General features: G+C 40.6%; 1 protein-coding gene across 2 annotated transcripts in view; it reads right to left on the reverse strand.

Annotated features, from left to right (window-relative positions):
• Nucleotides 1-8417: 8417 nt before the first annotated feature.
• Nucleotides 8418-26385, reverse strand: part of MFSD14B (major facilitator superfamily domain containing 14B) — a 51499-nt gene continuing 33531 nt past the window's right edge. Inside the window, exons 5-12 of one of the 2 annotated variants that reach the window (NM_001243400.1) lie at nt 26163-26277; nt 22307-22525; nt 19094-19207; nt 15909-15980; nt 14129-14241; nt 11941-12038; nt 9698-9840; nt 8424-9017 (exon numbers count right to left, since the gene is read on the reverse strand). In NM_001243400.1, the coding sequence (NP_001230329.1) occupies nt 8688-9017; nt 9698-9840; nt 11941-12038; nt 14129-14241; nt 15909-15980; nt 19094-19207; nt 22307-22525; nt 26163-26277 (1204 nt within the window). In that variant the 3' untranslated portion in view covers nt 8424-8687. Of the gene's footprint in view, nt 9018-9697; nt 9841-11940; nt 12039-14128; nt 14846-15908; nt 15981-17134; nt 19208-22306; nt 22526-26162; nt 26278-26385 lie in introns of both variants that reach the window. The other variant, XR_014817155.1, reaches the window with a different exon arrangement.

Here is a 26385-nt window from a genome sequence, read left to right on the forward strand (position 1 = left end):
GCCTTTTGCTTCCTGGGCCAATGCAATGGGTTGGAGTCAGTTTCTCCCTAGTCTCCTTTTTTTTTTTTTTTTTTTTTTTTTTTTTTTGCTTTTTAGGGCTGGACCCATGGCATATATAGGTTCCCAGGCTAGGGGTCAAATCAGAGCTACAGCTGTTGGCCTAGGCCATAGCCACAGCAATGCAGGATCTGAGCTGCATCTGCAATCTACACCACAGTTCATGGCAACGCCGGATCCTTAACCCACTCAGCGAGGCCAGGAATTGAACCCACAACCTCATGGTTACTAGTCAGATTCTGCTTCCCCTGTGCCACAACGGGAACTCCTCGTCTCCTTCTTCATTATGGGAATAATCTAATTTTTCTTTGAATTGCTGTTGTTAGGGTTCACTTTCCCTCACAAAATTATGAGAGCTTATCAGTTCTACACCAAAAATAAAGGTCATAACACTCACTGAGAACACTGGACCCACATCCGACTGGAAGATAAAGTATATTCATTCATTTAGTATTCAAGGAAATGGCATGTGAGAACCTAACTGAAAGCATTAATTATAAATTAGCCACAGATTGGTCACTTGAAAATTCTGAGGGGAAAAATGTTTCTTTTCTTGTTTTTAACCGCAGGAGAATAGAATCAAATCTATTCAGACAAAAGGCTTTTTGATTCCTATATAATTACAAAGCAATAGTCGTACAATAGAAAATTCACAGGCAATTCTGGTATGTAATTAAACTCTCAATCTGAAAAGCTGCAACTGGCCAGACTTCAAGCTCCCCTAATGGACCTTTGGCAACTTGTCAGGCTGGTAGACAAGCCAGAGGAGAACAAGGAAGATTCAAGCAGTCTTACCTGATAGAAGAGGACAGTGCTTTCTTTGAGAATTCCTATGGTCAGAAAAGAAAATATGTGAGCATAGTTTTCATGTTACTACCACAATTCTGGAACTGACTCTTTGTGTTTTTTCAGGGCCGAACCGGCGGCGTATGAAGGTTCCCAGGCTAGGGGTCTAATCAGAGCTGTAGCCTCGAGCCTACGCCAGAGCCACAGCAATGCAGGATCCAAGCCACATCTGCAAACTACACCACAGCTCATGGCGACACCGGATCCTTAACCCACTGAATGAGGCCAGGGATCGAACCCACAACCTCATGGTTCCTTGCTGGATTTCTTTCCGCTGTGCCACGACCGGAACTCCCCCGACTCCTCTTTTTATGTACTAATACATGTAATATGAAATCATGACTCATGCTAAACACAAGTAAGAACAAGAATTTAGAACAACTTTATCGTGTCATATTACTGCTCAAGAATTTTGATATAGATATTTTTAAATGCTCATTTTCACAAAATACCTTTTTATAAAAAGAGTAAAAGTTCTAATAGAACGTTGCTGTGTTCTGCATTGGGGCTAACCTGGAAAACCACAGTCATCTAGCAGTCGGTGTACTTTAGTGACTCTAATCACTGCACTCTTTCCAAGACTAGTAGTGGTTTTTATTTTATTTTTATTTATTTATTTTTTGTCTTTTTGCCTTTTCTAGGGCCGCTCCCGCGGCATATGGAGGTTCCCAGGCTAGGGGTCGAATCGGAGCTGTAGCCACCAGCTTACGCCAGAGCCACAGCAATGCCAGATCCCAGCCACATCTGCGACCTACACCACAGCTCACGGCAACGCCGGATCGTTAACCCACTGAGCAAGGGCAGGGATCGAACCCACAACCTCATGGTTCCTAGTCAGATTCATCAACCACTGTGCCACGGGAACTCCCCAAGACTATTAATAGTTTTTAAAAAATGGTCACGATGACCACTTAAAGCAACTCAAACAAAACCAAAATAATGAAATACCTGAGTATTCTAACACATTTACTGCATGTTAATATTTTGTAATACATTTGTCTTTACATGTTTACATTCTTGACATTCTAAGTGATTCAACTTAATGAAGCTAATCTCAGGCAGAGTTGAAAAGAAACAATTCAGAGTTCCTGTCATGGCTCAGTGGAAACAAATCTGACTAGCATCCATGAGGACGCAGGTTCAATCCCTGGCCCCACTCAGTGGATTAAGGATCCGGCATTGCCGTGAGCTGTGGTGTAGGTCATAAATGCAGCTCAGATCTGGCATTGCTGTGGCTGTGGCGCAGGCCAGCTGCTACAGCTCTGATTTGACCCCTAGCCTGGGAACTTCTGTATGCTGCAGGTGCATCCCTAAAAAGACAAAAAAGAAAAAAGAAATAAGAAAGAAAGAAAGAATTCATACTTAAATATGAAAGGACTAATAACCTCCACATCACTCACCCCTCAAATCTTTTCATAACATTTTTTCAAGTTATGTTCCTTTTTACAAACTTTAGAAAATTTAAGCCTTTTTATTCCTATCCCAAATGACCAAAATATAAAGTCGTGCTTTTTGAACTAAAATGATTAGCCATCAGCATTAGAGACCCATGTATTTTAGTATTCCAAAGAGCTATGTGTGCAGGTATTCCTAGCTGACAGCGGAGGCCATGTGAGAGCTGCTGCAGAGAAGCTGATAGCTCAGGCCACCCAGTGGAGCTGCAGTGGTAATAGGAATGAACTGTGAGAAAGAGATTTCTGGGCTCAACATCAAGGAAGAGCAGGCAAACGCATACAAATTAAACAAAAAGGAGGGGGAAAAAGTTTTCAAACACAAGCAAGCTAAAAAAGAGACAAGGAGACCTAGTCAAGATGCTCATTCCCTCTGGCTCAATCACGGAACTGAGAAAGAAAAAACACATAAAAAGAATAAAACCCAAGCTCCATAGCTTTGCCTGAGAAGCAATACAGGGTACCGTTTGTGAGCCAGAATACAGGGGTTTAGGACTCAAGGGAGGAGGTGGAGTGACTCCTCTTACCATCACACTTACCAACATTAAGCCATCTTTGCAACTAGTGGGAGGTTAAGTGGGTAATGCTGCCACAAGGTGCCACAACGATGGTTCTGCCACGTGGCCTCCTCAAGCCACTGAGGCAAGTGACAAATGGGTTGTGCTGCCAGTGGGGGAAAGAACTGTCTGGAATCCAGGGGATCCACTGAGGTATCTCTTAGCCTTCCATGCCTAGTAGAAAAGTCAATGGTAAATTATAGGTACAAAAAAAAAAAAAAAAAAGGCACTGCTGACAGTGCAGATGCTTTAGTAATGCAGATCTTAGGCACTTGTCAGGTAGGAAACCCCAAAGAGCCGAAGTTCTAGTGAAGGCCAAAGAAATATGGAACAGGTAGAAGCAGAAGTTACAAATACTAGCTAAGGCCACACGACTATTCATAGAAAAGAGGACAGAACCTCTCCTTCCTTTTGCTGAGAGGCATAGAGTATATGTATATGTGTATTTATTCTCTTATTTTATTCAAGTTTTATTGCAGGTTAATTGTATCTTTTTGTAAGAGAATTTTCAGATGGAACTATGATTGATTTAGGGGGAATAATCAACATAGTCCAGTGAAGGATAACTGACTGCTAAGATTTTGCATCTCAATTTTGGGGCGAGGGTAGGTGCATCATGTGTAAATAAGATATTTCCATCTTATTAAACAGAAAAAGAATTGGTTGGTGGCCACACAGAGGCTCACACAGGTATCGCAGGTATGTTGATGGTGCCAATGATTCAATTGTAGTCTCTCAGTTCCAACCTGTCCTTTCATTGGCATACCCCTGCTGCTTTGCCAGCTGGCTCTGTGTTAGCTCTGCCAGTAAAGGATGCTTGAAGGAAACCGCAAACTGGAGATGAAGAGGGACTGACTGACTCCTCCCTATCTTCTCATTTCTCGAAGCTTCATTCCCGCAGTGTCTCTTTATAGCTGTAATTCCTTCCCACAGCAGCAGCTAAACCCATGTGGTTTTCCCAACATGTGCAGAACCCCAGGTACACTGCACCAGCCCCACACACCACCCCCACAGACCTTACCTTCAGTCCTGGAAACACCACCACTGGCCATTTGGCAGTCCTTCAGACGACTGAGACCCAGGCGCATGGGGCCCCTTTCCTAAGATTCTATGTTTTAATAATTGAAACTTGTTCCCTTTGTTCCCTCAGCCTGGAGAAACTATAGATGTTACCCCCATGAGACCTTGAAACAGTGGTTCTCAAACTACTGTCCCAGGATCAACAACATCAGCATCCTCCTGGGAACTGGTTAGAAATGCAGATTCCTAAGCACCACCCAACCTACTGAGGCAGCAGCTCAGATGGCAAAAGCAGGAATGTGTTTACCAAGACCTCCAGTTGACCCTCATGCATGCTGAACTTTGAGAACCACTTGCCCAGTGCCTCAGAATTCTCAATTCACTCTTTCAGTTGCCTAGCTAACAGTGTAGTTATTCTTTATACTAAACTCTCTGTTTAAACAACCAGTGTGGGACACCCTAATATAGTAGAACTTTACCAAATATTTCAAGTAGTATCAACATTAATCCTTCTTCAATTCTACCAAAACACAGAAGAGGGAGCATTTCCCAACTCATTTCTATGAGGCCAGCATTACCAAAGCCAAAGAGATCCAAGACCAATATGCCTTATGAATACAGATAATATTCCTTAAGAATATAGAGGCAAAATCCTTTAAAAAAAAGTTCACTGAATCCAGCAGCATATTAAAGGGATTATGCAACATAACTAAGTGGGAGTTATTCCAGTAATATGAGGGTGTATCAACACATGCAAATCAACCAAGGTAATACACTACAATAGAATAAAGTAAAAAAAAAGACATCACTATCTCTCTTTTTTTTTTTTTTTTTTTTTTGTCTTTTGTCGTTTTTGTCTTTTGTTGTTGTTGTTGTTGCTATTTCTTGGGCCGCTCCCGCGGCATATGGAGGTTCCCAGGCTAGGGGTTGAATCGGAGCTGTAGCCACCGGCCTACGCCAGAGCCACAGCAACTCGGGATCCGAGCCGCGTCTGCGACCTACACCACAGCTCACGGCAACGCCGGATCGTTAACCCACTGAGCAAGGCCAGGGACCGAACCCGCAACCTCATGGTTCCTAGTTGGATTCGTTAACCACTGCGCCACGACGGGAACTCCGACATCACTATCTCAATGCAGAAAAAGCATTTGACAGAATCCAACATCCTTTGATGATAAAACAAAACAACAAAGAAAAAAAACCTACTCAACAAACTAGGAATAGAGAGAAACTTGTCACAACATGATAAAGGACATCTATGAAAAATCTACAGTGATGGAGCATGATGGAAGATAATGTGAGAAAAAGAATGTGTATATATATGTGTAACTGGGTCACTTGTGTACAGTAGAGAATTGATAGAACACTGTAAACCAAGTATAATGGAAAAAATAAAAATTATAAATAAATAATAAAATGAAACAGTACAGAAAAGGATAGATGGGAGAGAAAAAATTATAAAGATTTATTGTATGTTAATAGCTCCTGGATATCCAATTTAATTAATGAATTATTTCGCTTAGAACAACAAAAACAACAACAACAAAAATCTAGACATGGAGTTCCTGTCGTGGCTCAGTGGTTAATGAATCTGACTAGCATCCATGGGAACGCAGGATCGATCCCTGGCCTTGCTCAGTGAGTTAAAGGATCCGGTGTTGCTGTGAGCTGTGGTGTAGGTTGCAGATGTGGCTTGGATCTGGCCTTGCTGTGGCTGTGGTGTAGGCCAGCAGCTACAACTGATTCTACCCCGAGCCTGGGAACCTCCATATGCCAAGGATGCGGCCCTAAAAAATAAAATAAAATAAATAAATAAAACAAAAATCTACAGATAATATCATACTCAAAAGTGAAAAGATGAAAGCTTTCCTAAAGATCAGCAAGAGAAGACATAGATATACTTGGGGCAGTGGGGGAAGAGGGGATACACTAGAAGCTCTAGCCAGAAAATTAGGCAAGAGAAAGAAATAAAAGACATAAGGAATAAAATGTGTCACAACACTATACCATGGATGAACCTTGAAAACATGTGAAAGAAGCCAGATATAAAAGGTCATACTTTGTATGATTCCACTTATATGAAGTGTCCAAAATAGGCAATAGGCAATTCTATAGACCCAGAAAGTGTAAAAACTAGTTGCCAGATGGAGATAAGGGGAATTGGTAATGATTGCTAATGATACGGGTTTCTTGTTTGGGATGATGGAAATGTTCTGGAATTAGACAGTGTTACTAGCTGTACAATCTTGTGAATAAACTAAAAACCACTGAATTGTATACTTTGGAGTGGTTAAAATGGTGAATTTTACGTCAATTTAAAAAATCAACCTAATTAAAAAAAAAAGAATAAATGACATTTGTTATACTGGGTAAAGAATCTACAATTTTGATAAGCAGTGGTTAAGACAAAAGACACCATAGAGTTCTCCTGTGGTGCAGTGGGATAAGGATCCGGCACTGTCACTACAGCAGCTTAGGTCACTGCTATGGCACTGGTCTTGATACCAGGCCACCACTGTGGCACTGGTTTGATACATGCTGAGGAAATGCCACAAAAAAAAAAAAAAAAAAAAACCATGGTGAGCATCTTTAATATAAAATTGATCATTTTAACCATTTTTAAGTAGTTCTGTGGCATTAAGTATATTCACATCATTGTGCAATCATCCTCACCAACCATCTCCAGAACTATTGCAAAACTGAAACTCTACCCATTAAATAAGAACTTCTTACTTCCCCTTTCCTCTAGTCCTGGCAACCACTATTCCACTTTCAGTATCTATTAATTTGACTAGATAATTTCATGTAAGTGGAATCATACAGTATTTATCCTTTTGTGACTGTCTTATTCACCTACCAGAGTATCTTCAAGTTTCATCCATGTTGGAGCATGTGTCAGAATCTCCTTCCTTTTAAAGGATGAATAATATTCCACTTACATATGTACCATATTTTCTTTACCCATTCATCCATCAATGGACACTTTGATTTCTTCTACCTTGTGGCTATTATGAATTATGCTGTTAATAAAAATGGACGTACAAGTACTTTTTGTGTCCCTGCCTTTTTAAAAAAATAAAAAAATAGTTGTGATCTCTTTCTGAAGGGAAATTTTGAAATGAAACTTTTTGGAAAATATACACATCTTTTGCATTAGCTTACAGACTAAAAACTTATCTTAGTTGCAAATTGCCCAAAGGAGAACCCAAAGATCAGTGTTACTATTTGCTTGAAAGAAACACAAAAGACATAAAAATATCCATCGCAAATTTATTATGCATTAGGAAGCTTAACTTAAAAACCAACAGCATAGTAAAAAGATATGTTATCTTTGTTCATGGCAGAACAGGTTTCAAAATATATTTTCTTTTAAATGTATTCAGTCAGTACACAATCCTTTATAAAAGTTGTATATATTTTTTCTGTCAATACCTTCATTACATTTATAAATACAAGATTTACACAGCACCCCATCAAAAAAATTAAAACTTCTTACGAATATCTACATATATTTCTTATCTATAAAACTTCCAAAGGAGTGCTTTGTTAAAGATGGGCCCTAGTTAATGGTCCACTTACTGGTACAGCAAAATACATATAAATCTGTAAAGTTTTCTTTGTCCATAAAACATCTCAAAAAATTAGCAAGACACTTATTGTGACACTGAGCTTCTTAAACCATCATATTTTAGAAAGGAATTTACTGTGCATATTCCCATGAGATTCAAAAGGCAGATAAACAGATGAAAATAAAGACTGACTGAAAACAAGTGCCTACATAGAGTAGTTAAGGCAGGGGTGTGACGGATGAGAAACACTGAAAAGTGGGACACAGGAGACATGTGTGGGAGCAAAGAGTAATAATGCATCACATGAGTCTAAACATGTCTATAAACTCGACTGGTATCCAGGTACTAACTCTCATCCTCGTCCTCACTCAGGAATGTTAACATTGTAGAAAACTTTCTTAAAAGCACTCTCCAATTTCTATGTTGCCACCGGAATGCTTGATGTGTTTAAATCACCTTGGATCAACCAAGACAATCGGTCCAGGAATCTGAGGTGCTTGTTCTTCATGATTTAAATTTATTAAAAAAAAAAAAAAAAAAAAAAAAAAAAACCTTCATCTGGTAAAGGTTATCACTGATCATACTATTACTGTTCAGAGGTGTATATGCTGAAGTTCATTCTAACCAAGAAGAGGAAGTAGAGAGAAAGAAAGGAGACTAAGACTAGATTTCTGCCTGACCTTTGAACAAAGACAGTAGATCCCTGATACTGAGTGGCTCTTGGAGCAACCACTCATATACATCCATGGGCTAAATGGGTACAGGTCAGAGAAACAGGAAGGAAGAAAATATGAGATTCTGTATCTCAAGTTTTGTCAGAGATGGGAGTTGCACTACAATCCTTTCTACTGAAGAGGACATGGTCACTCTCACTCTGAAGTTACTAAAGGAAAGCTATCCTTTCTACTAGAGATGACTTTTTCTTTTTTTCTTTTTATTTGGCCACACCCAGATCCTGAACCTGCTGAGCCACAAGGGAACTCCCAGGAATGACTTCTACTTGAGTTTCAAAGTATGGACTCCAGATAACTTTGAGGGTTGCATATTATTTGCAGAAAAGTATTTCAAATCTTAACTTGCCCTAATGTATCAACAAAAGAAAAAGAATGATAGAAAAGGAAGAGGAAGAGGAGGGAGACAAAGGGATAGGGGTGGTTCCTTCTCAAGCTAGATCCTGGAGGATGTCACTAGTATCTCCCTTCCAGCACCTTAAAGTCTCCATGTGGTGCGGCTTCTCCGTGGCTCTCAGAGATGGCGTCTACAGAATCCCTCTTTCTGCAAAGATTCCCAGGCTCCTCGAGGGAAGAGAGCTCCCAGATGCTGCTGTCCTGCAGCAGTGGCTCAATGTCCTCGTTATTGCCCCGTTCTGGAGTGTTGGTCAGGCAGCCGCTGATGCTGTTGCTATGTTTTTGAGTTCCACTGCCTTTACTGTATTCAGGGATGAATAAGGCAACCAGAAAAGACATAAGAACTATACATGCCCCAAATAAAAACGGTGGGCCTGGGATGACAGCTCCCTGATAGGTGTGGGAAATAAAGATGAAGAATTTGGTTAGTCTTTCAACCCCAAATTCATCCTGGATGACCCCCTCAAAAAAACACACCACCAGAAAGCAAATTATTTTCTCATAAGCACATGTTTCAATAAATGTTATGGCAAACTCTAACAAAGCCTGGTGTCTGGAATATGATGGAGGGCTAATCACTGCTTTATGCACCACAAACAGCTTAAATAAACCTGTAAGCAATAGCTATTTAGTCCCATCCTCTGACCTGCGGTGGTGGATTCTGCACATGAACATTAATTACAGTTTTGTACAGAATTCTATGTCAAATCTAGCTGGGAAGGAGCAAAGTAATAACAAACAGTAGAAAAAGCACTCAAGCTCAATTTCTAACTGGAATTTTAGGGCATTTCCTCTTTTATTTAGCCTGGGCTTTATCAGAGGACAGCATTTTGATGAGTATTATGTAGGTAGAAAGAGAATCTGAACAAAGATAAAACAAATCTTTTCCATAGGATATTAAATCACTGAAATGATCCCTCCCTAATCCCAGGAATTAATAAACACAGCACTTACTACTGTCAAATACATAGTACTATTAAAAAAATAAAAACACTTCCCAAATTTAAGGTCAGAAGATTTTGCTATAATCAGACACAATCATTATAAAACTAGACTTATTACCAAATTACCTGCAGGGCAGCATTGTTAGAATTCAATTCTGGTTCCAACTCAGTCAGTTCCACATGGAACATGTAGAAAATGAAGCCATACAGGGCCGGCCCTAGGCCATTACACAGTCCTCTTATTCCAGTTATGATCCCCTGGGCAACTCCTATGTCAGGACAAAGAAAAAGCAGCCAGTCTTCTCAGAAATGCATCTCAAGATTGGAGACTTAGCAGTACTTTCTTACAAACTATAAAATACTAAGTCAACTGGACTGAGTAGTCTGGGCTGAGGAAAAGAGATTATAGGGACTTCACCCACCATATTTTCATTTATTGCACAAAGACCTCACCGCTTGTCTTAAGATCTACCTGAAATTCCTTTGGGGTTGAATTCCCTAACAGCAGATCTTCCTATAAACAGGGAATAATGAAATAAAAAAATTTAATATTCTCCAGTTATAGGCAATTTCCACCTTTCAGTGGATTGAGATGTTCCTCTTCTACTCATTTAGTGGTGGTTTTACAATAAAAATCTGCTCTTTTCCTCTGACCGTGTGTGAGTCCACAGAGATCCTGATGCTGTGTGCTCCTAACACCTCCAGACAGGTTTCTCACAGTGACCTCCATATTCCAGGTCTATCTCCCTGAACATCTGTACTGAAAAATCCCAGAAAGTGCCAATTTCTATCTCTGGTTTCTAAAGTGGAAGGTAAAAAATTAGCTTGAACTGTATGAGATGGATGTTTCTATATGTCAAAAAAAGGTCAAATATAGTTCAACCTAACACAGGGTGTTCTAATAAGTTTATATGCTGACATTTAGACACACCTGTGTTAACACACAAAAAGAGAAAAAAAAGTCAAAGAACATTCATGCCAAGAGACAGAGGAGTGTCTCTTAGATACCAAGGTATGCCCATCCACCACAGACAGCTCACGCCTTCACTTCAATCATGACACCTCCCCAAGGATGCACACAGCCAGCCAGCTGAGTTACCATAAGGAGTGACACAGAATTTGTTGTCTCCAAATGATATGATTTAAAAGTGGGATATGAATAAGACAGCTAATTTCCAATGTGGAAAAATGGGTGCAATGAATAAAACATCTTTTCCAATCTAGTTTTTTACTGAAACTTTTTAAACGTCTCTAAGGCATTAAAATTTTTCTCCTCTAAAATTCACTACTTCCTGACTACAATCAGGGGAGCCACCAAGTGATGGAGAAGGAAAAGGATTAATTCTGGCAGTAGAAACTGCCTGACAAGGAAGACAAAGGCACAGACAGATCAAGTAAGAGCCCAGACAGTAGAGTGCTACTCCCTCCTCCACAGTCATCTTTTTTTTTTTTTTTTTTTGGCCGCACCTGAGGCATTCAGAAGTTCCTGGGCCAAAGATCGAACCTGCGCCACAGGAGTAAACAGAGCCCATGGCAGTGACAACGCCAGATCCTTAACCCACTAGGCCACCAGGGAACTACTAGTCATCTCAATTTTGTCTCTCACTCTGCATGCAATTATTACGAACTACAGAGATTTGTTTTCTCATTGTCCTCTCAAGGAATCATTTTCTAAATTGAGTAATGGATTTTGAGTGATTCCAAATTAAAGAAATTTCAGTGATTAAAGAACTCATTGCTTTAGTCTATCATTATTTAATAGACGTGTTAAAGTATGATCATAGTCTAGTAAATTCTGAAAAGAGCAGTCAAAACTGAAAAGACAAAATGGATAGTTGTGTTTCTAATTCTTAGTTTTCTGACCTGCTGATTCCAGATTTTAAAAATAAAGTGTAAGGGAGTTCCCGTCCGTCGTAGCGCAGTTGTTAACGAATCCGACTAGGAACCATGAGGTTGCGGGTTCGGTCTCTGCCCTTGCTCAGTGGGCTGACAATCCGGCGTTGCCGTGAGCTGTGGTGTAGGTTGCAGACACGGCTCGGATCCTGCGTTGCTGTGGCTCTGGTGTAGGCTGGTGGCTACAGCTCCGATTGGACCCCTAGCCTGGGAACCTCCATATGCTGCGGGGAGCGGCCCAAAGAAATAGCAAAAAGACAAAAAATAAAAAAAAAATAAATAAATAAAATAAAAATAAAGTGTAAGATTGAAGCCGGAAGGAAAATAGAATTTTCCCATCTGCCACAGTACAAAGGTACAATTGTTGAGCAGGGACATGTGGCTGTAACCTCTTGCTCTGCTGATGTGGACAGAGGCTCAGAGTTGCTCATGCTTCTGCTGAAGGAGGAAAACAGTGAGTGGGACTATGACCTCACCTTGCTGGTCTGACTCTGCATTCCCAGAGACAAGGGCACTGACAGCTGGAAATGTAATGCTCGACATGGCAGCCACGGTCCCAGCTGCCCACATCATCCTGCAAGGACAGAACAGTCTGTTATCAGGAGGTAGGCCAGCCCCAGTTGAGCTTGCTATTCAGAATACAAGTAATGGCAAAAGCACAAAATGCTCTTATTCTCTTGTGTTAAGTTGTATTAATCTTTTTCCTCTTTAAAAATGGATTTTATTTATTTTTTAACCTGGAAGGTTATACATCACATTGTTGATACTGATTACTTTATGGGCTGGGAAAATTTCACTTTATCTCTGCCAACATGTGTTCCTTCTCCCTGGTTTCCCTATTATCATCTTTTTTTTTTTTTTTTTTTTTTTTTTTTGTCTTTTTAGGGCCACACCTATGACATATGGAGGCTCCCAGCTAGGGGTCCAATTGGAGCTACAGCTGCCGGCCTACGCCACAGCCACAGCAATGCCAGATCTGAGCCACATCTGCAATCTATACCACAGCTCATGGCAACGCCAGATCCTTAAGCCACTCAGCGAGGCGAGGGAATCAAACCCACAACCTCGTGGTTCCTAGCCAAATTTGTTAACCACTGAGCCACGAGGAGAACTCCTCTTCTTCTTTTTTTTAGGATTGCTTGTTTCTATACATTTCCCCCACCCATTTTCCATTCTTTTCTTTGTACTTCTCAAAAGCTCACTTCCATACTGACCCTGAGCTGCTCAGTTTGCTACCTCCCAACAACGTGCTACATGCCACCAACAGAAAAAAACAGAGACCTGAAATTCAGGATGAGCACTGTAGACTTCCAAGCCTGCTTGCTGTAAACCTTTATTCTTTTCTCAACAAAAGGAACCTACATGTGTGTCAGTATTAAGTCTGAGTGTGAGGAAAGTGAGGCCCCAACTGGACTTAAAATCTGCTTGGCCAGACTGTCTCAGGAATGACATGCACCTCCTTACTTAAAAGGGAAAACCCTTAGAAGTTCCCACCGTGGTTCAGCGGAAACAAATCCAACTAGTATCCATGAAGACGTGGGATCAATCCCTGGCAATGCTCAGATCTGGCACTGCACAAGCTGTGGTGTAGGTCGAAGACACAGCTCGCATCTGGCATGGCTGTGGCTATGGCGTAGGCTGGCAGCTGCAACTCTGATTTGACCCCTAGTCTGGGAACTTCCATATGCTGTGGATGTGGTCCTAAAAAGAAAAAAAAAAAAATGTTAGCAGTAATAACTGCCTCAGGGTACACAAGATCTTGGAAGGGATCTTAGTGTTCATCTAACTCATATGCTTTATATTATAAAGGTTATGTCACTGTCCAAAGTCACTAACTACAGCAGTAAACCCTGCCATAATCATTTTTCCTTATTTTTTTTTTTTTTGACTATATGTGGTCTCTAAAAACTGACAAATGTGTTTAAAAATTAAACATAAAACTTTCTTGTAGAATCAGAGAAAGAGATATATACATTTAGTTCAGTAACAATTCAGGAGTTCCTGTTGTGGCTCAGTGGGTTAAGCATCTGACATTGTCTGTGAGGATGCAGATCATACCTGGCCTGGCTCAGGGGGTTAAGGATCCAGCATTGCTACAAGCTGTGACATAGTCTGCAGATGTGGCTCAGACCTGGTGTTACCATGGCTGTGGCGTAGGCCTCAGCTGCAGCTCCAACTGACACCTAGCCTGGAAACATCCATGTGCCACAGATGAGGAAGGAAAGGGAAAGGGAGAGAACAGAGAGGGAAAGGGAAACAGAAAGAGAAACAGAGAGGGAAAGGGAAACAGAAAGGGAGAGGGAGATGGAGAGAGAGAGGGAAATGGAGAGGAGAAAGGGAAACAGAAAGGGAAACCAAGAGGGGAAGGCGGGGGGAGGAGAAAAAAGAAAGAAGAGAGGAGAAAGGAGGGGAAAGGGGGAAGGAACAATTCACTGAAAGCCTGCTGAGGTGAAGGCAATCTTTCCAAATAATTTTGAATTACATAGCTTTACCCTCCCCCAAATTAAGTCGAAACAGTTTTTGAAATGCTGAACACCCTAGGCCAGTAAACAAACTTCTGCTTCCTTTGTATCACACTCAACTAACTCAAGCTCCTTTAAAAGATACATCTATTCATGAGGCTTCATGGGAGTCTATGCATGAGAATTCCTGGCAGAGGCTTACCATGCCTGAGATCCAAAACCATACCAGGCTAACTGGAACATCTGGAAGCCCAAACCAAGGAGGACAGTGTTCTTTTTCCCTAATGATTTCATCAAGATGCTAAGAAAGACTGTCTGCAAAGCAAAGGGGATAATGCTGAGAAATCATGTGAACACAGAGATTTGATGCTAGGTCTGTGGGGGAAGCCCATTAATGGCAACCAAGAACTTCTAAGGGCAGACTTCCTGACCTGAGACCTTGGAGACCATGCAGAAAGCTCTAAAGAGGCTTCCTAGACTGACCGGGGCTCAGGGCCTTCGGCCTCCTCTCCATAAACCCATCTATTTGGTGCTTAGAACTTCCCAAAAGGTCACCACGGGCAACAGTTATTTGTCGACTGAGAAGAAGATGCTTCAGTCTCTGCGGAGAAATGCCAATCACTCAACCACCAAGTGAAGAGCTAAGCCCTGCTGAACATTTACAGAACATGTGGGCTTTCGCTGTGGGTTAAGTTTCACAAAGTTAGATTGATAGAAATGTGATTTAAACAAATAGTGTGAAAAGGCATAGGATAAAAGATGAATCTGGGCTAACTGATTAAGTTAATCAGAGTTAATATGAAAAAATAAAACAAAATCCTAAGCAACTTGAAAATTTAATATAATTTATATTTGCTAATACAGTTTAAAAAAAAAGGCCTGGGAGTTCCCGTCGTGGCGCAGTGGTTAACGAATCCGACTAGGAACCATGAGGTTGCGGGTTCGGTCCCTGCCCTTGCTCAGTGGGTTAACGATCCGGCGTTGCCGTGAGCTGTGGTGTAGGTTGCAGACGCGGCTCGGATCCTGCGTTGCTGTGGCTCTGGCGTAGGCTGGCGGCCACAGCTCCGATTAGACCCCTAGCCTGGGAACCTCCATATGCCGCAGGAGCGGCCCAAGAAATAGCAACAACAACAACAACAACAAAAAGACAAAAAAAAAAAAAAAAAAAAAAAAAAAAAGGCCTTTGCCTTGATGCATTCCTATAAGTCAATTCTGAACATTTGGGCAATTCTGCAGCCTCATTTCTCAAGAGAGCTATTACAGAAGAGTGTGCCACTTAGCCTACCATGCTTTAAAGCCGCATGTAGCTATTTTAGGGAAACGGCGTGTAGGCAGTCCCATACAATACAGTGTTCATACATATAATACGGAATGCCCCTAAGCACATCAACGAATTAATTTAAAGCACATAGGCCCTCCCTGTTTTTTGTGGTCCTATACTTATAATAAATGGGTAAATGTTTAATAAGTAACCCTTTACTCACTATATATACCCTAATGCACTGATTTCCCACATTTCTTCAGCCCTGGAGATAGCCAGAATTTGAACAGTTACGAATTTTCATTTCTGCTTTTCATTTCACTATTTATCAAAATTAAAATAACATCAAAACATTCTTCTGGTTAATTCTGCAATACTGGAGTTACATTCTGGTTGGTGGTTGTAAAAGCTAATTTTTATTTGCTCAAATGACACCTTCAAGACAGTAACAGGTATTCTAAAAAGTGTTGAAAAATTGTATTAAACTTCTCCTAAATCACAACCTCAAGAGTTTATTAAAAATGGAATTCTTCTATGGACTGTCAGGTTACTCAATTTAATATTTATACCACAGCTACACATTTTATCATGGCAGGAAAGGAGGAGGATTAAGATAGAGGTTCAGGAGATCTCCACAAATATTTCTTTGTAGCTTCCTGTGAATTTACAGTTATTTCAGATTAAAAATATTTTAAAACGGGATCGGTAAGATAACACTCACCTGAGCCACAATAGACAGAATTCCTACCATAGCTATGAATGCTGTAATTTTAACAGATCCAAAACCTATGACCTGTGGAAATGAAAACACTTTGTGATATACTTATTATAAAAATAATAAAAAATATTATATTCTATAAAGCTATAGAATAAAACAGTTGAGGAAAGTTCATAAAACCTTGACAATGGCAATTTAGGCAGTGCCAAAATTTGGACCTATTTAACCAGTAATTAAAATCTGTTATAAGAAATCATTACAAACAAGAACAAACAATTTAACAAATATTAAGAAGACATTTTCTATTATAGGACTACCTGTTATTTTCATATTCATCCCCATCCCCACCTCACCAAGAGACAAAATAAGTCATCAAACATTAAGAGAACATGAAGCAAATGATTTGATTTTTGGTGTTGCCAACACAGAATATGCTCCCTGGCAAAGTCAGTGACTCTCAACTATGGCTGCACATTAAAATCACATGGGCAACAGAGAAGGGAAGAGGAGAGGGGAGAAATGGGATGGTGGAACCCACTTGAGACCAATTAAATTGGACTCTCTGGGCACAGACACAGGTATGTTTTAAAAAGCTTCCACGGTGTTTCTAATGAGCAGCCAAAGTGAAAAGTTAGCTGGCAATTATTTCTAGGTCTCTTAACCTTAAGAGTAACTCTGAAATGCCTAAAACATTTAAGTTTTAAATATCAAGGTTTTGGTTTTTTTTGTTTTTTTTTTTTTGTTTTTTTTGCCATTTCTTAGGCCGCTCCCACAGCATATGGAGATTCCCAGGCTAGGGGTCGAATTGGAGCTGTAGCCGCCGGCCTACGCCAGAGCCACAGCAATGCCAGATCCTTAACCCACTGAGCAAGGCCAGGGATGGAACCTGAAACCTCATGGTTCCTAGTCGGATTCGCTAACCACTGAGCCATGACAGGAACTCCTAAATATGAAGTTCTTAAAGTCAGTCTGCCCTCAAATGAAATTCCATAGAATTCAGGGGAAAAAACTTTAAAAATTATTATACACATTTGTCACATTTCATAAATGGCTGTCTTGCTTTCAAGTCACAGTTAGCTAAAAAAAATAGTTAGGGGTACAACCTCTAGATCCCAAACCAATATTGCTGACATTAACAATGTTCTATTACTAATTTGTAAATATATATATTTAAAATGGTCCTACTGAGGAGGAATTCCTGTCGTGGCTCAGTGGTTAACGAATCTGACTAGGAACGTGAGGTTGCGGGTTCGATCCCTGGCCTTGCTCAGTGGGTTAAGGATCCAGCATTGCCGTGAGCTGTGGTGTGGGTTGCAGACGTGGCTCGGATCCCGCGTTGCTGTGGCTCTGGCGTAGGCCAGGGGCTACAGCTCTGATTAGACCCCTAGCCTGGGAACCTCCATATGCCACGGGAGTGGCCCTAGAAAAGGCAAAAAGACCAAAATAAAATAAAATAAAATAAAATAGTCTTACTGAGACAGAATTAAAATACCATACAATTCACCCATTATAAGTGTACAAATGAATGGTTTTAGTACATGCAGAGTTGGGCAATTATCGCCATGAAAAACTTTAGAAGATGTCACTCCTCCTCAAAGAAACATGACCCCCCGTAGGAGTCCAATTCCCCCAGCCCCACTTTTTCCTTGGGCTTTCCCATTTTTCGCCACCCAGCAAGTAATCTACTTTCTGTCTCTACAGATTCATTTATTCTGAGCATTTCATACAAATGGAATAATACCGTATTTGGTCCTGGATTCTTTCACTTAGCATAATGTTTTCAAAGTTCACCCATGTGGTAGCGTGTATCAGTGCTTACTGCTTTTTACTGACAAACATTCCATTGTATAGACAGATCACAACAAATGGATCACATTCGTTGATCTGCTTCATCAATGCATATGGGTTATTTCTACTTTTTGGTTATTATGAATAATAACTGGTGTAGGAGTGTCTGGATAGATATGTTTTCAACTCTCTTGGCTATATGCCTAGGAGGAGACCTGCTGGGAACCCTATGTTGAACACCTTGCGGAACCAGCAGACTCTTTTCCACACTATCTACCCCAGTTCCCCATTTTACCAGCATGAAGGAGGAGTCTCATTTCTCCATATCCTTGTCTGTCATTTTGATTAAAGCCATTTTAGCAGGTCTGAAGTGAAGCATTATTGTTTTCATTTGCATTTCTTTAATGGCTAAAGATACTAAGCATCTTTTCGTGTGCTTATTGGCCACTTGTATATCGTACTTGGAAAACTATGTGTTCAAAATCCTTTGCCTATTTTTTCAGTTGGGTTATTTATCTTTTTATTGTTGAGTAAGGTTCTACATATGCATTGGATACAAGTTCCTTATCAGAAACATGCTTTACAAATAAATACAATTTTAGCAAATACATGTGTGTGTTAATTACGTGCAAGCTCTAAAAAGCAAGCACAAACATAAAATAATAGAATGATTCTGACTTGTAACTGCTGCTGGTGGTGACATAAGCATATGTGTATGTAAAAAGGGTAACGAAATTCAGTTGTTTATAATCCTTGTGAAGGAATGAGACATGTGTTTTCACTTTCTTCCTTGGGTTTTCCCATTTTCCCTACATTATTTCTTGCATGTAGTTTAATGTATAATTTAACTATAAATGCATATGTAAGTCTCTACATTAAGCACACTATCTCAGCACTCTTCCTTCTAAATTTCCAGCATCCACCCACCATACATGAGCAAAATAAAAACAGAACTGCTTGAAAAAAGTTTTACAGGCATGTAAATATTACAGGCGCATGCTCTCAAGAAAACTGTGAGAATGGCCAATTAACAAATTTTATTTAATAAACCTTTAGGAGAAAAACTTCCGGTGAAATCAGTAAGAGACTAAGGCAATGGAAGGTAACTCAAGTTACTCAATGGTAAGTTGAGGACACAGAGTTTTTCAAGGCTTTAACCCACCATGTCCTCCTTTATCTAGCAAAGCAATAAAGCTTTTCTTTTCTCCTTTACCACCTGCCCCTCCCCCCAAAAAAATTTTCCTTAGGTCAATTGCCTTTTGAAGGGAGATTATAAATTTTTAAAGAAAAAAAAAAATCAGAAGAGAGAAAAGAGTATTTCGATTATTGTTTGTGGACCACCTTGAAGTCTACCTCTGATTTTCTCCAAGTTCAAAAGCTACTAGGCACCCACTACTTACCTGCCTGAGATAGAGAAAAAAACTTGAATACTGTCCAGCTTCAGGAAGGTATGAAAGAAAAACGGTGATGCAGATTAGTAAGACAGTAGAATCTTTTCCAACTTTCTTCAGTGACTAGGAATAAGCAAAAAGAGAAACATATAAAAAGCAAATACATACTAATGTCACTGATATTCTGGGGTGTTGGCTCCATTGTTTTGCTCTATTAAGGTCGACAACAAAAGATGAGTGGAATATAAAAGCCACTAAACCTTAACATTAAATCCACCACCATCTCTCTAAGGAGCTTACAAGTCCTAATTTCAGAGGTATATGTTTCAAATATTTTCAGCTTTCTCTTTATCTTTTTTTTTTTTTTTTTTTTTTGTCTTTCTAGGGCCGTGCTCACAGCATATAGAGGTTCCCAGGCTAGGGGCCCAATTGGAGCCCTAGCTGCCAGCCTACACCAGAGCCACAGAAACGCAGGATTGGAGCCACATCTTTGACCTACACCATAGCTCTCGGCAACGCCGAATCCTTAACCCACTGAGGGAGGCCACGGATCGAACTGGTGTCCTCATGGATGCTAGTTGGGTTCATTAACCCCTGAGGCACAACGCAACTCCCTCTTTCTCTTTCAAAAACACCTGTTCATCTTTGTGAGCAATACTGGTTCACATTCCGAAAGAGACCTCGAACTTTCTATGAGCAGACTGCCCTGGAATCTTCTAAGAAAATCTCACCTCTCATTCATAATAAACTCCTTTCTGCTACCCCATAATACAACTCCTTTAAAATCATAAACATGGAGTTCCCATCGGGGCTCAGCAGTTATCGAATTGGACTAGAAGCCATGAGGACATGAGTTCAATTCCTGGCCTTGCTCAGTGGGTTAAGGATCCAAATTGCTGTGAGCTGTGGTGTAGGTTGCAGATGCGGCTCAGATCCCAGTTACTGTGGCTCTGCTATAGGCTGGAGGCTAGAGCTCCGACTGGATCTCTAGCCTGGGAACCTCCGTATGCCACAGGGGCAGCCCTAAAAGGACAAAAAGATGGGGGGGCGGAGCCATAAACAGAACAGGGTTTTCATTACATGGAGTAAATATACTCTATCCTTTAAAAGGTTAATATTAAATTTGCCAATAAAATTGGTAGGCAAATAAATATGCTCCAGCCATGGAGTCAGTGACAAGACTCTCTGACAAGTAAACAACTTTTTGAATGTTACAATCTTGTCCAAAATCCTTACATTCTCTCTACACAGGATGCCTGAATGGACCAAAAGGTACATCAAAAGTTGTCTATGGAGTACAAAGTGCTGCAGTGCATTCTAAGTCATCCCTGTAACCTTCAAATAATTAAAACAAAAGCAGCTCAAGTCTATTGGGACCTTGCTATACACCAGATACTAGACTAGCTAATTTCCAAACATTCACTACAATCCTCCTAACAGCCCTGAAAAGTAAGCCCAAATAGTTCCACTTCATAGAAGAGCTTCTGTGTGTAGCCTGACCGACCACTACATGACAAGAAGGTGGCAGATCTGACCAGGTGCACTCCTGGTTTCCTCCTCTACACAGGGGCACAAACAGAATGAGGGTCCTCAGGTCATGCACTGAGGGAGTTTTTTAGAAAAAGTTTCTCATGGTTAGTTTTCTTCTTATTATTATTAGTATTATTTTTGTCTTTTTGCCTTTTCTAGGGTCGCTCCCTCGGCATATGGAGGTTCCCAGGCTAGGGGTCAAATCAGAGCTGTAGCTGCCGGCCTACGCCAGAGCCACAGCAACACAGGATCCAGGCTGTATCTGCAACCTACACCACAGCTCAAGGCAACACCAGATCCTTAACCCACTGAGCAAAGCCAGGGATCGAACCTGCAACCTCATGGTTCCTAGTTGGATTTGTTAACCACTGAGCCACGACAGGGAACTCCGAGTTAGTTTTTTTTTTGTTGTTTTGTTTTTTGTTTGTTTTTTGTCTTTTTTGTCTTTTTGTTGTTGTTGTTGTTGTTGCTATTTCTTGGGCCGCTCCCATGGCATATGGAGATTCCCAGGCTAGGGGTCTAATCGGAGCTGTAGCCACCGGCCTACGCCAGAGCCACAGCAATGCGGGATCCGAGCAGCGTCTGCAACCTACACCACAGCTCACGGCAACGCCGGATCGTTAACCCACTGAGCAAGGGCAGGGACCGAACCCACAACCTCATGGTTCCTAGTCGGATTCGTTAACCACTGCGCCATGACGGGAACTCCCGAGTTAGTTTTCTTATATGTATTTTTCCTAAAAGATAAGCTTAAGGTCTAAAAAGCAAAAATTAAATCTCTGGTTATTTTTTCCTGCACATATATTCCTCAAGAACACTTTCAAAGCAGATAAAGTAGGAGAAGGGAAGAGAAGATTCTTCTCAGTACTTTTTCTAGTTGTTAATGGGATTCCCCCCAGGCTGAAAAACACAATTACAGAAAACAAGGAATCCATTCACTCTGCAAAAGACAAGTTCAAAGCTTCTGTTCAAAGTGGGTGTACATTAACAACTTAGAAAATAACTACTTCAGTCGGTCCACATGCATTTAACCTTTCTGAATTTAAGTAAATGAAAACAAATACTTCAAATGGCCACCTTCATTTGTTTAAAAATGATGAAAAGATGCGAAAAGAAAAAATCTTCCTTCCCAAGCCCTCATCAGGGATTAACTGGACATTTCTGGTCTCTTCCCTTGTGATAACCACATGCTTGACTTAAGAATATCAATTCTGGGGAGTTCCCATCGTGGCCAGTGGTTAACGAATCCAACTAGGAACCATGAGGTTGCGGGTTCGATCCCTGCCCTTGCTCAGTGGGTTAATGATCCAGCATTGCCGTGAGCTGTGGTGTAGGTCGCAGACGCTGCTTGGATCCCGCATTGCTGTGGCTCTGGTATAGGCTGGCAGCTACAGCTCCGATTCAACCCCTAGCCTGGGAACCTCCATATGCCTTGGGAGTGGCCCAAGAAATAGCAAAAAGACCAAAAAAAAAAAAAAAAAAAAAAAAAAAAAAGGAATATCAATTCTGTACATTCCTGGTACACAGTCTGCCTCAGTCCCTTACTTGCAATTAAACTTTTTTTATTTTTTACTGGAGGCAAAAAAAAAAGATCTACAAATGGTAGGATGCTTGAGGCTGCAGAAATGTTCTTTTATTTGCATGGCTTAGAAACATATTTAGGAAAGTAAATGTTTTCATGTTTTTATTTACCGCAAAAGGATCTGCTTGTCTCCAAGAAATGTGAGCTCCCCAGGAGAGAGGTCTCATTTTCTCTGGCAAAGATTCTGGAACAGCCAATAAGATGAAGCAGATGTCCAGAAGAGCCACCACTGTGGCCACCAGCACAACGAGGCTGTCTCCATAACTGGCAGAGAGGTATGCTCCAATGGCTGGGCTGCTGACCAGACTGGCCGCAAACGTAGCTGAGACCTATGGAAAAGCACACTCTTACCGAGAGTCCCATGGATGTACACCTGTGGCAAAGCACACTCTTGCCAGGGTCCCATCTGCTGCAGGTACACACCTACATTACTGTTTTTATCCAGGGTTCCACAGGTGCATACCTACAGCCATCCTTCCATGGCTTTATAAAGACAAAAGGACTGTGTTGCACACAACTTTTAAGAATGATACAAAATTAAAGTAATTTTAAGGATTTGTTCACAAACTATTAACTAATTGGAGATAGTCTAGAAAGCTACCAGAAAAAAAATATATATATATATTATTAGAAATGAAAATTGTAAGACTTTCCACATAAATAAAACATAACACATTTCAGTCTTCTTTAATTGGAGAATGGAGATGTAAAGAGAAAGGTATGGAAAAATTTTCTGTATGGCTGATGATAAAATCTACAAATTATTGAGGGACTGTGCTTCATTTCATCTTCCAAAAACATGTTTCACCATTTCATTAGCACTGAGTGGGGGGCAAAATCCATGACGTTCTTTTAAAAAAGCTATAATAAGAAATTCAAAGATTTGTTGAGAGAGACCTCAAAGCTCCCTCTACTAATGCCCACTGAAACAGGTACAGCACTTGGAAAATGAGTTTAATTTCTTCAAGTACACAATAACTATTACATAGAGTAATAGTGGGAAACAATGGAAATTTAGTGGGAAAGTCTGTTATTAAAATATGTATAGTGAAGTTCCCGCTGTGGTGCAATGAGACTGGCGGCATCTTCGGAGTGCTGGGATGCAGATTTGACCCCTGGCCGGACACAGTGGGTTAAGGATCCAGCATTGCTGCAAATGTGGCTTAAGGCGTGACTGCAGCCTGATCTCTAGCCAGGGAACTCCACATGCCAAGGGGCAGCCAAAAAAAAGTGTACACACACACACACACACACACACACATAAAATAGTGAATATTCTGGGAGTTAATTTAACCATGTGGAATATGGTTCCAAATATCAGTAGGGGATAAAGAGCAACAATGGTTTCCTAATTGTTCTCTTAATGAGTTGCATTACTCTTGAACAACTGATGCTTAATAAATCTTGTTGAGTGAATAAATAAATAGATTTCTGGATCTATACCCCATGAAATTCTATGTAAAACGTTGTGTCTTTTTTAAAATAGCCTACTTGCTTAGTTTGTATATTTATCTAAATCCCTCGATATGACTGCTAAATAAATCTACAGGATGACTTCACTCAGTGCTCCTCTCACTAACTTCCGTCAACATCTCTATGAACAGGCATTACTATAACAGCTATTTTATAGATGAAAAAGTAAGCTAGAGACAGAGGACCTAAGTCATGATCATTTTGATACCAGAACTCTCTCTAAAATCTTTGTTTAAATACTACTGCTCAGCACAACAGCTTTATAAGTGGTTTTTCCAGTGAAAAGCAAGGAACAAAAAATCTAATAAAATTGGAGGGAAATGAGTATCTCAACGAGCATTTCATACAGTGTTGAGAAAAGCTGCACAAGTGTGACAAACAGGGCTGCTGGCACCCCTCACCTCTGCTAACCAACCCTTAAGAGCCCATCTTGAACACCCTCTGTTCTTTGAGGACTTCTCTCTGCTTCTCCCTGTCCTCCACAACATTCTGGAGATGGCCCTGTTTTAGGACATGGCATAAGAAACATTCAGGGGAGGGGAGGCAGTAGCTGGAGGGTAACTGGGGTCGAAGGAGAAGTTTTTAAATGACCGATGTCTGAGGTCAACAAAGTAAAAATTGCTTTTGTGGAATAGCAGTAACTGACGTATATATATGTCCATCACTGATCCATACAATTACTCATTCAGTCAAGGTAAATGAAGACTCAAGAAAAGCTTTTTACCATTCCCCTAATAGCCTAGGAGAATTTAGATAGGAATGCGGGTTCCTGTTGTGGCTCAGCAGTAAAGAACCTGACTAGTATCCACGAGGACCTAGGTTCGATCCCTGGCCCCGCTCAGTGGGTGAAGGATGTGGTGTTGCCGTGAGCTGTATAGGTCACAAATGCACCTCGGATCCTGCATTGCTGTGGCTGTGGCCAGCAGCTACAGCTCCAATTTGACTCCTAGCCAGAGAACTTCCATGTGCCTCAGGTGTGGCCTTAAAAAGACAAAAAAAAAAAAGAATTTCGATGAGAGGCCTATACTGGGAAGAGAGCAAATACCAAAGATAACTTTTATATCAGAAAGACTTATCTGCATGGCAAACACCTATTTGCCAGATATTTGCTCTTCACATCTTCCTGTGAATTGTCTTCCTTCCCTTTGAAGCCGAGACCTCTATTCTCTTTCTTCTTAGCTCAGAGTGATACATAAGCCTCAATTGCCTGACTGCCCTTGAGTCTCTCATGTCTTTGTGGGACTCCATACATATGAAATTAAACTCGTTTTTCTCTTGTTAATCCGTCTGGTGTCAATTTAATCATTATGCTAGCCAAAGAGCCTTAAAGGGAAAATTTTTCCTGTGCAACAACACCCACCTGCCCTAGGTTCACGCACTGAACACATGCTCATGGATGCTCACCCATCATCTTTTCCCCTTGAACCACTTAAGTAGTTCTCAGAATCATGACACTCTGAGCTAAAGGGCTTCAGTGTGCCATCTCCTATAGGTCTTTCTTCTCCTACATAATCACAACTCCATTATCTAGCCTAAGAAAATTAGAAATGATTATCTAATACTCAATTATCCAAAAAAGGCTCTTGTAACTTTTGTTAGGCACTCGGCAATTATTTACTGAATTATTTTTCTGCAGTACTAAGTCCCAAATAAGTGCCTGAGTCACACAACCAGCAATACAGTAACAACGGATTAACATGGCTGAGGTTCCATCAGAGCTCCAATTCTAATTAGGTGCACAGAGACTTATGAAGTTAGCACCTGTTTACTGTTTATGGTTCCTCAAGAGATCAGGTAACAAGAAAAAAAAAAATCAAATCAACTTTAAAAAAACTTTGCAAGAGTTCCTGCTGTGGCACAGTGGGCTAAGAATTCGATGTTGCTGCAGCTGCAGCATCAGTCACAACTGCGACTCAGATTCCATCCCTGGCCCAGGAACTTCCATATGCCAAGGGTACGGGCATTAAAAAATATATATACTTAGCACACTGACAACTCACGCATTCCTGCCAATCTTCCAATACGAAAACCAGAGAACAAACTACTAGCAATTTATATCCTGCTATTTTTAATTTCTCATAAGCCTCCTTTTTATTTCAATTGCTTTAGATTTTCTTTTATCTAAGTCAACATTTAACACTATTTTACATCTCACTTTTCAGTGAATTTTTAGTAGAATGTTCATTATTCCTCTGGTTAAAAAACAGAATCTGGAGTTCCCATTGCAGCTTAGCGGGTTAAGAACCCAACTAGTATCCATGAGGATGCAGGTCCGATCCCTGCCTGGCCTTGCTCAGTGGGTTAAGGATCGGGCACTCTTGCAAGCTGTGGCATAGGCTGCAGATGTGGCTCAGATCCACCATTGCTGTGGCTGTGGCAAAGGCGGGCAGCTGCAGCTCTGATTCGACCCGTAACCTGGAAACTTCCATATGCCATGGGTGCAGCCCTAAAAAGAAAAAGGAAAAAAGAAAAAAGCATAATCTGTTATCTTACCCATCCATAAGCAGTACTTCGCTCATGCTCCTGAGTAACATCAGCTACATAGGCAAATATCACAGAGAATGTGACTGAGAAGACTCCAGACATGGAAATCATTGCAAAATACCACCTATAAAAAGATTATTTTAAGCATCCATGAGAGATGTAGTATATGTACATTTTTATAACCAAAGACAAAGATATCATGTAAAGATTATAAACCAAAAAATAAATTTAA

Source organism: Sus scrofa, chromosome 10 (genome assembly GCF_054392235.1).
Source record: "Sus scrofa isolate SSC_HxYL_T2T_F1_AM1 chromosome 10, Sscrofa_HxYL_maternal_Yorkshire_Landrace_v2.0, whole genome shotgun sequence".
NCBI lineage: Eukaryota > Metazoa > Chordata > Mammalia > Artiodactyla > Suidae > Sus > Sus scrofa.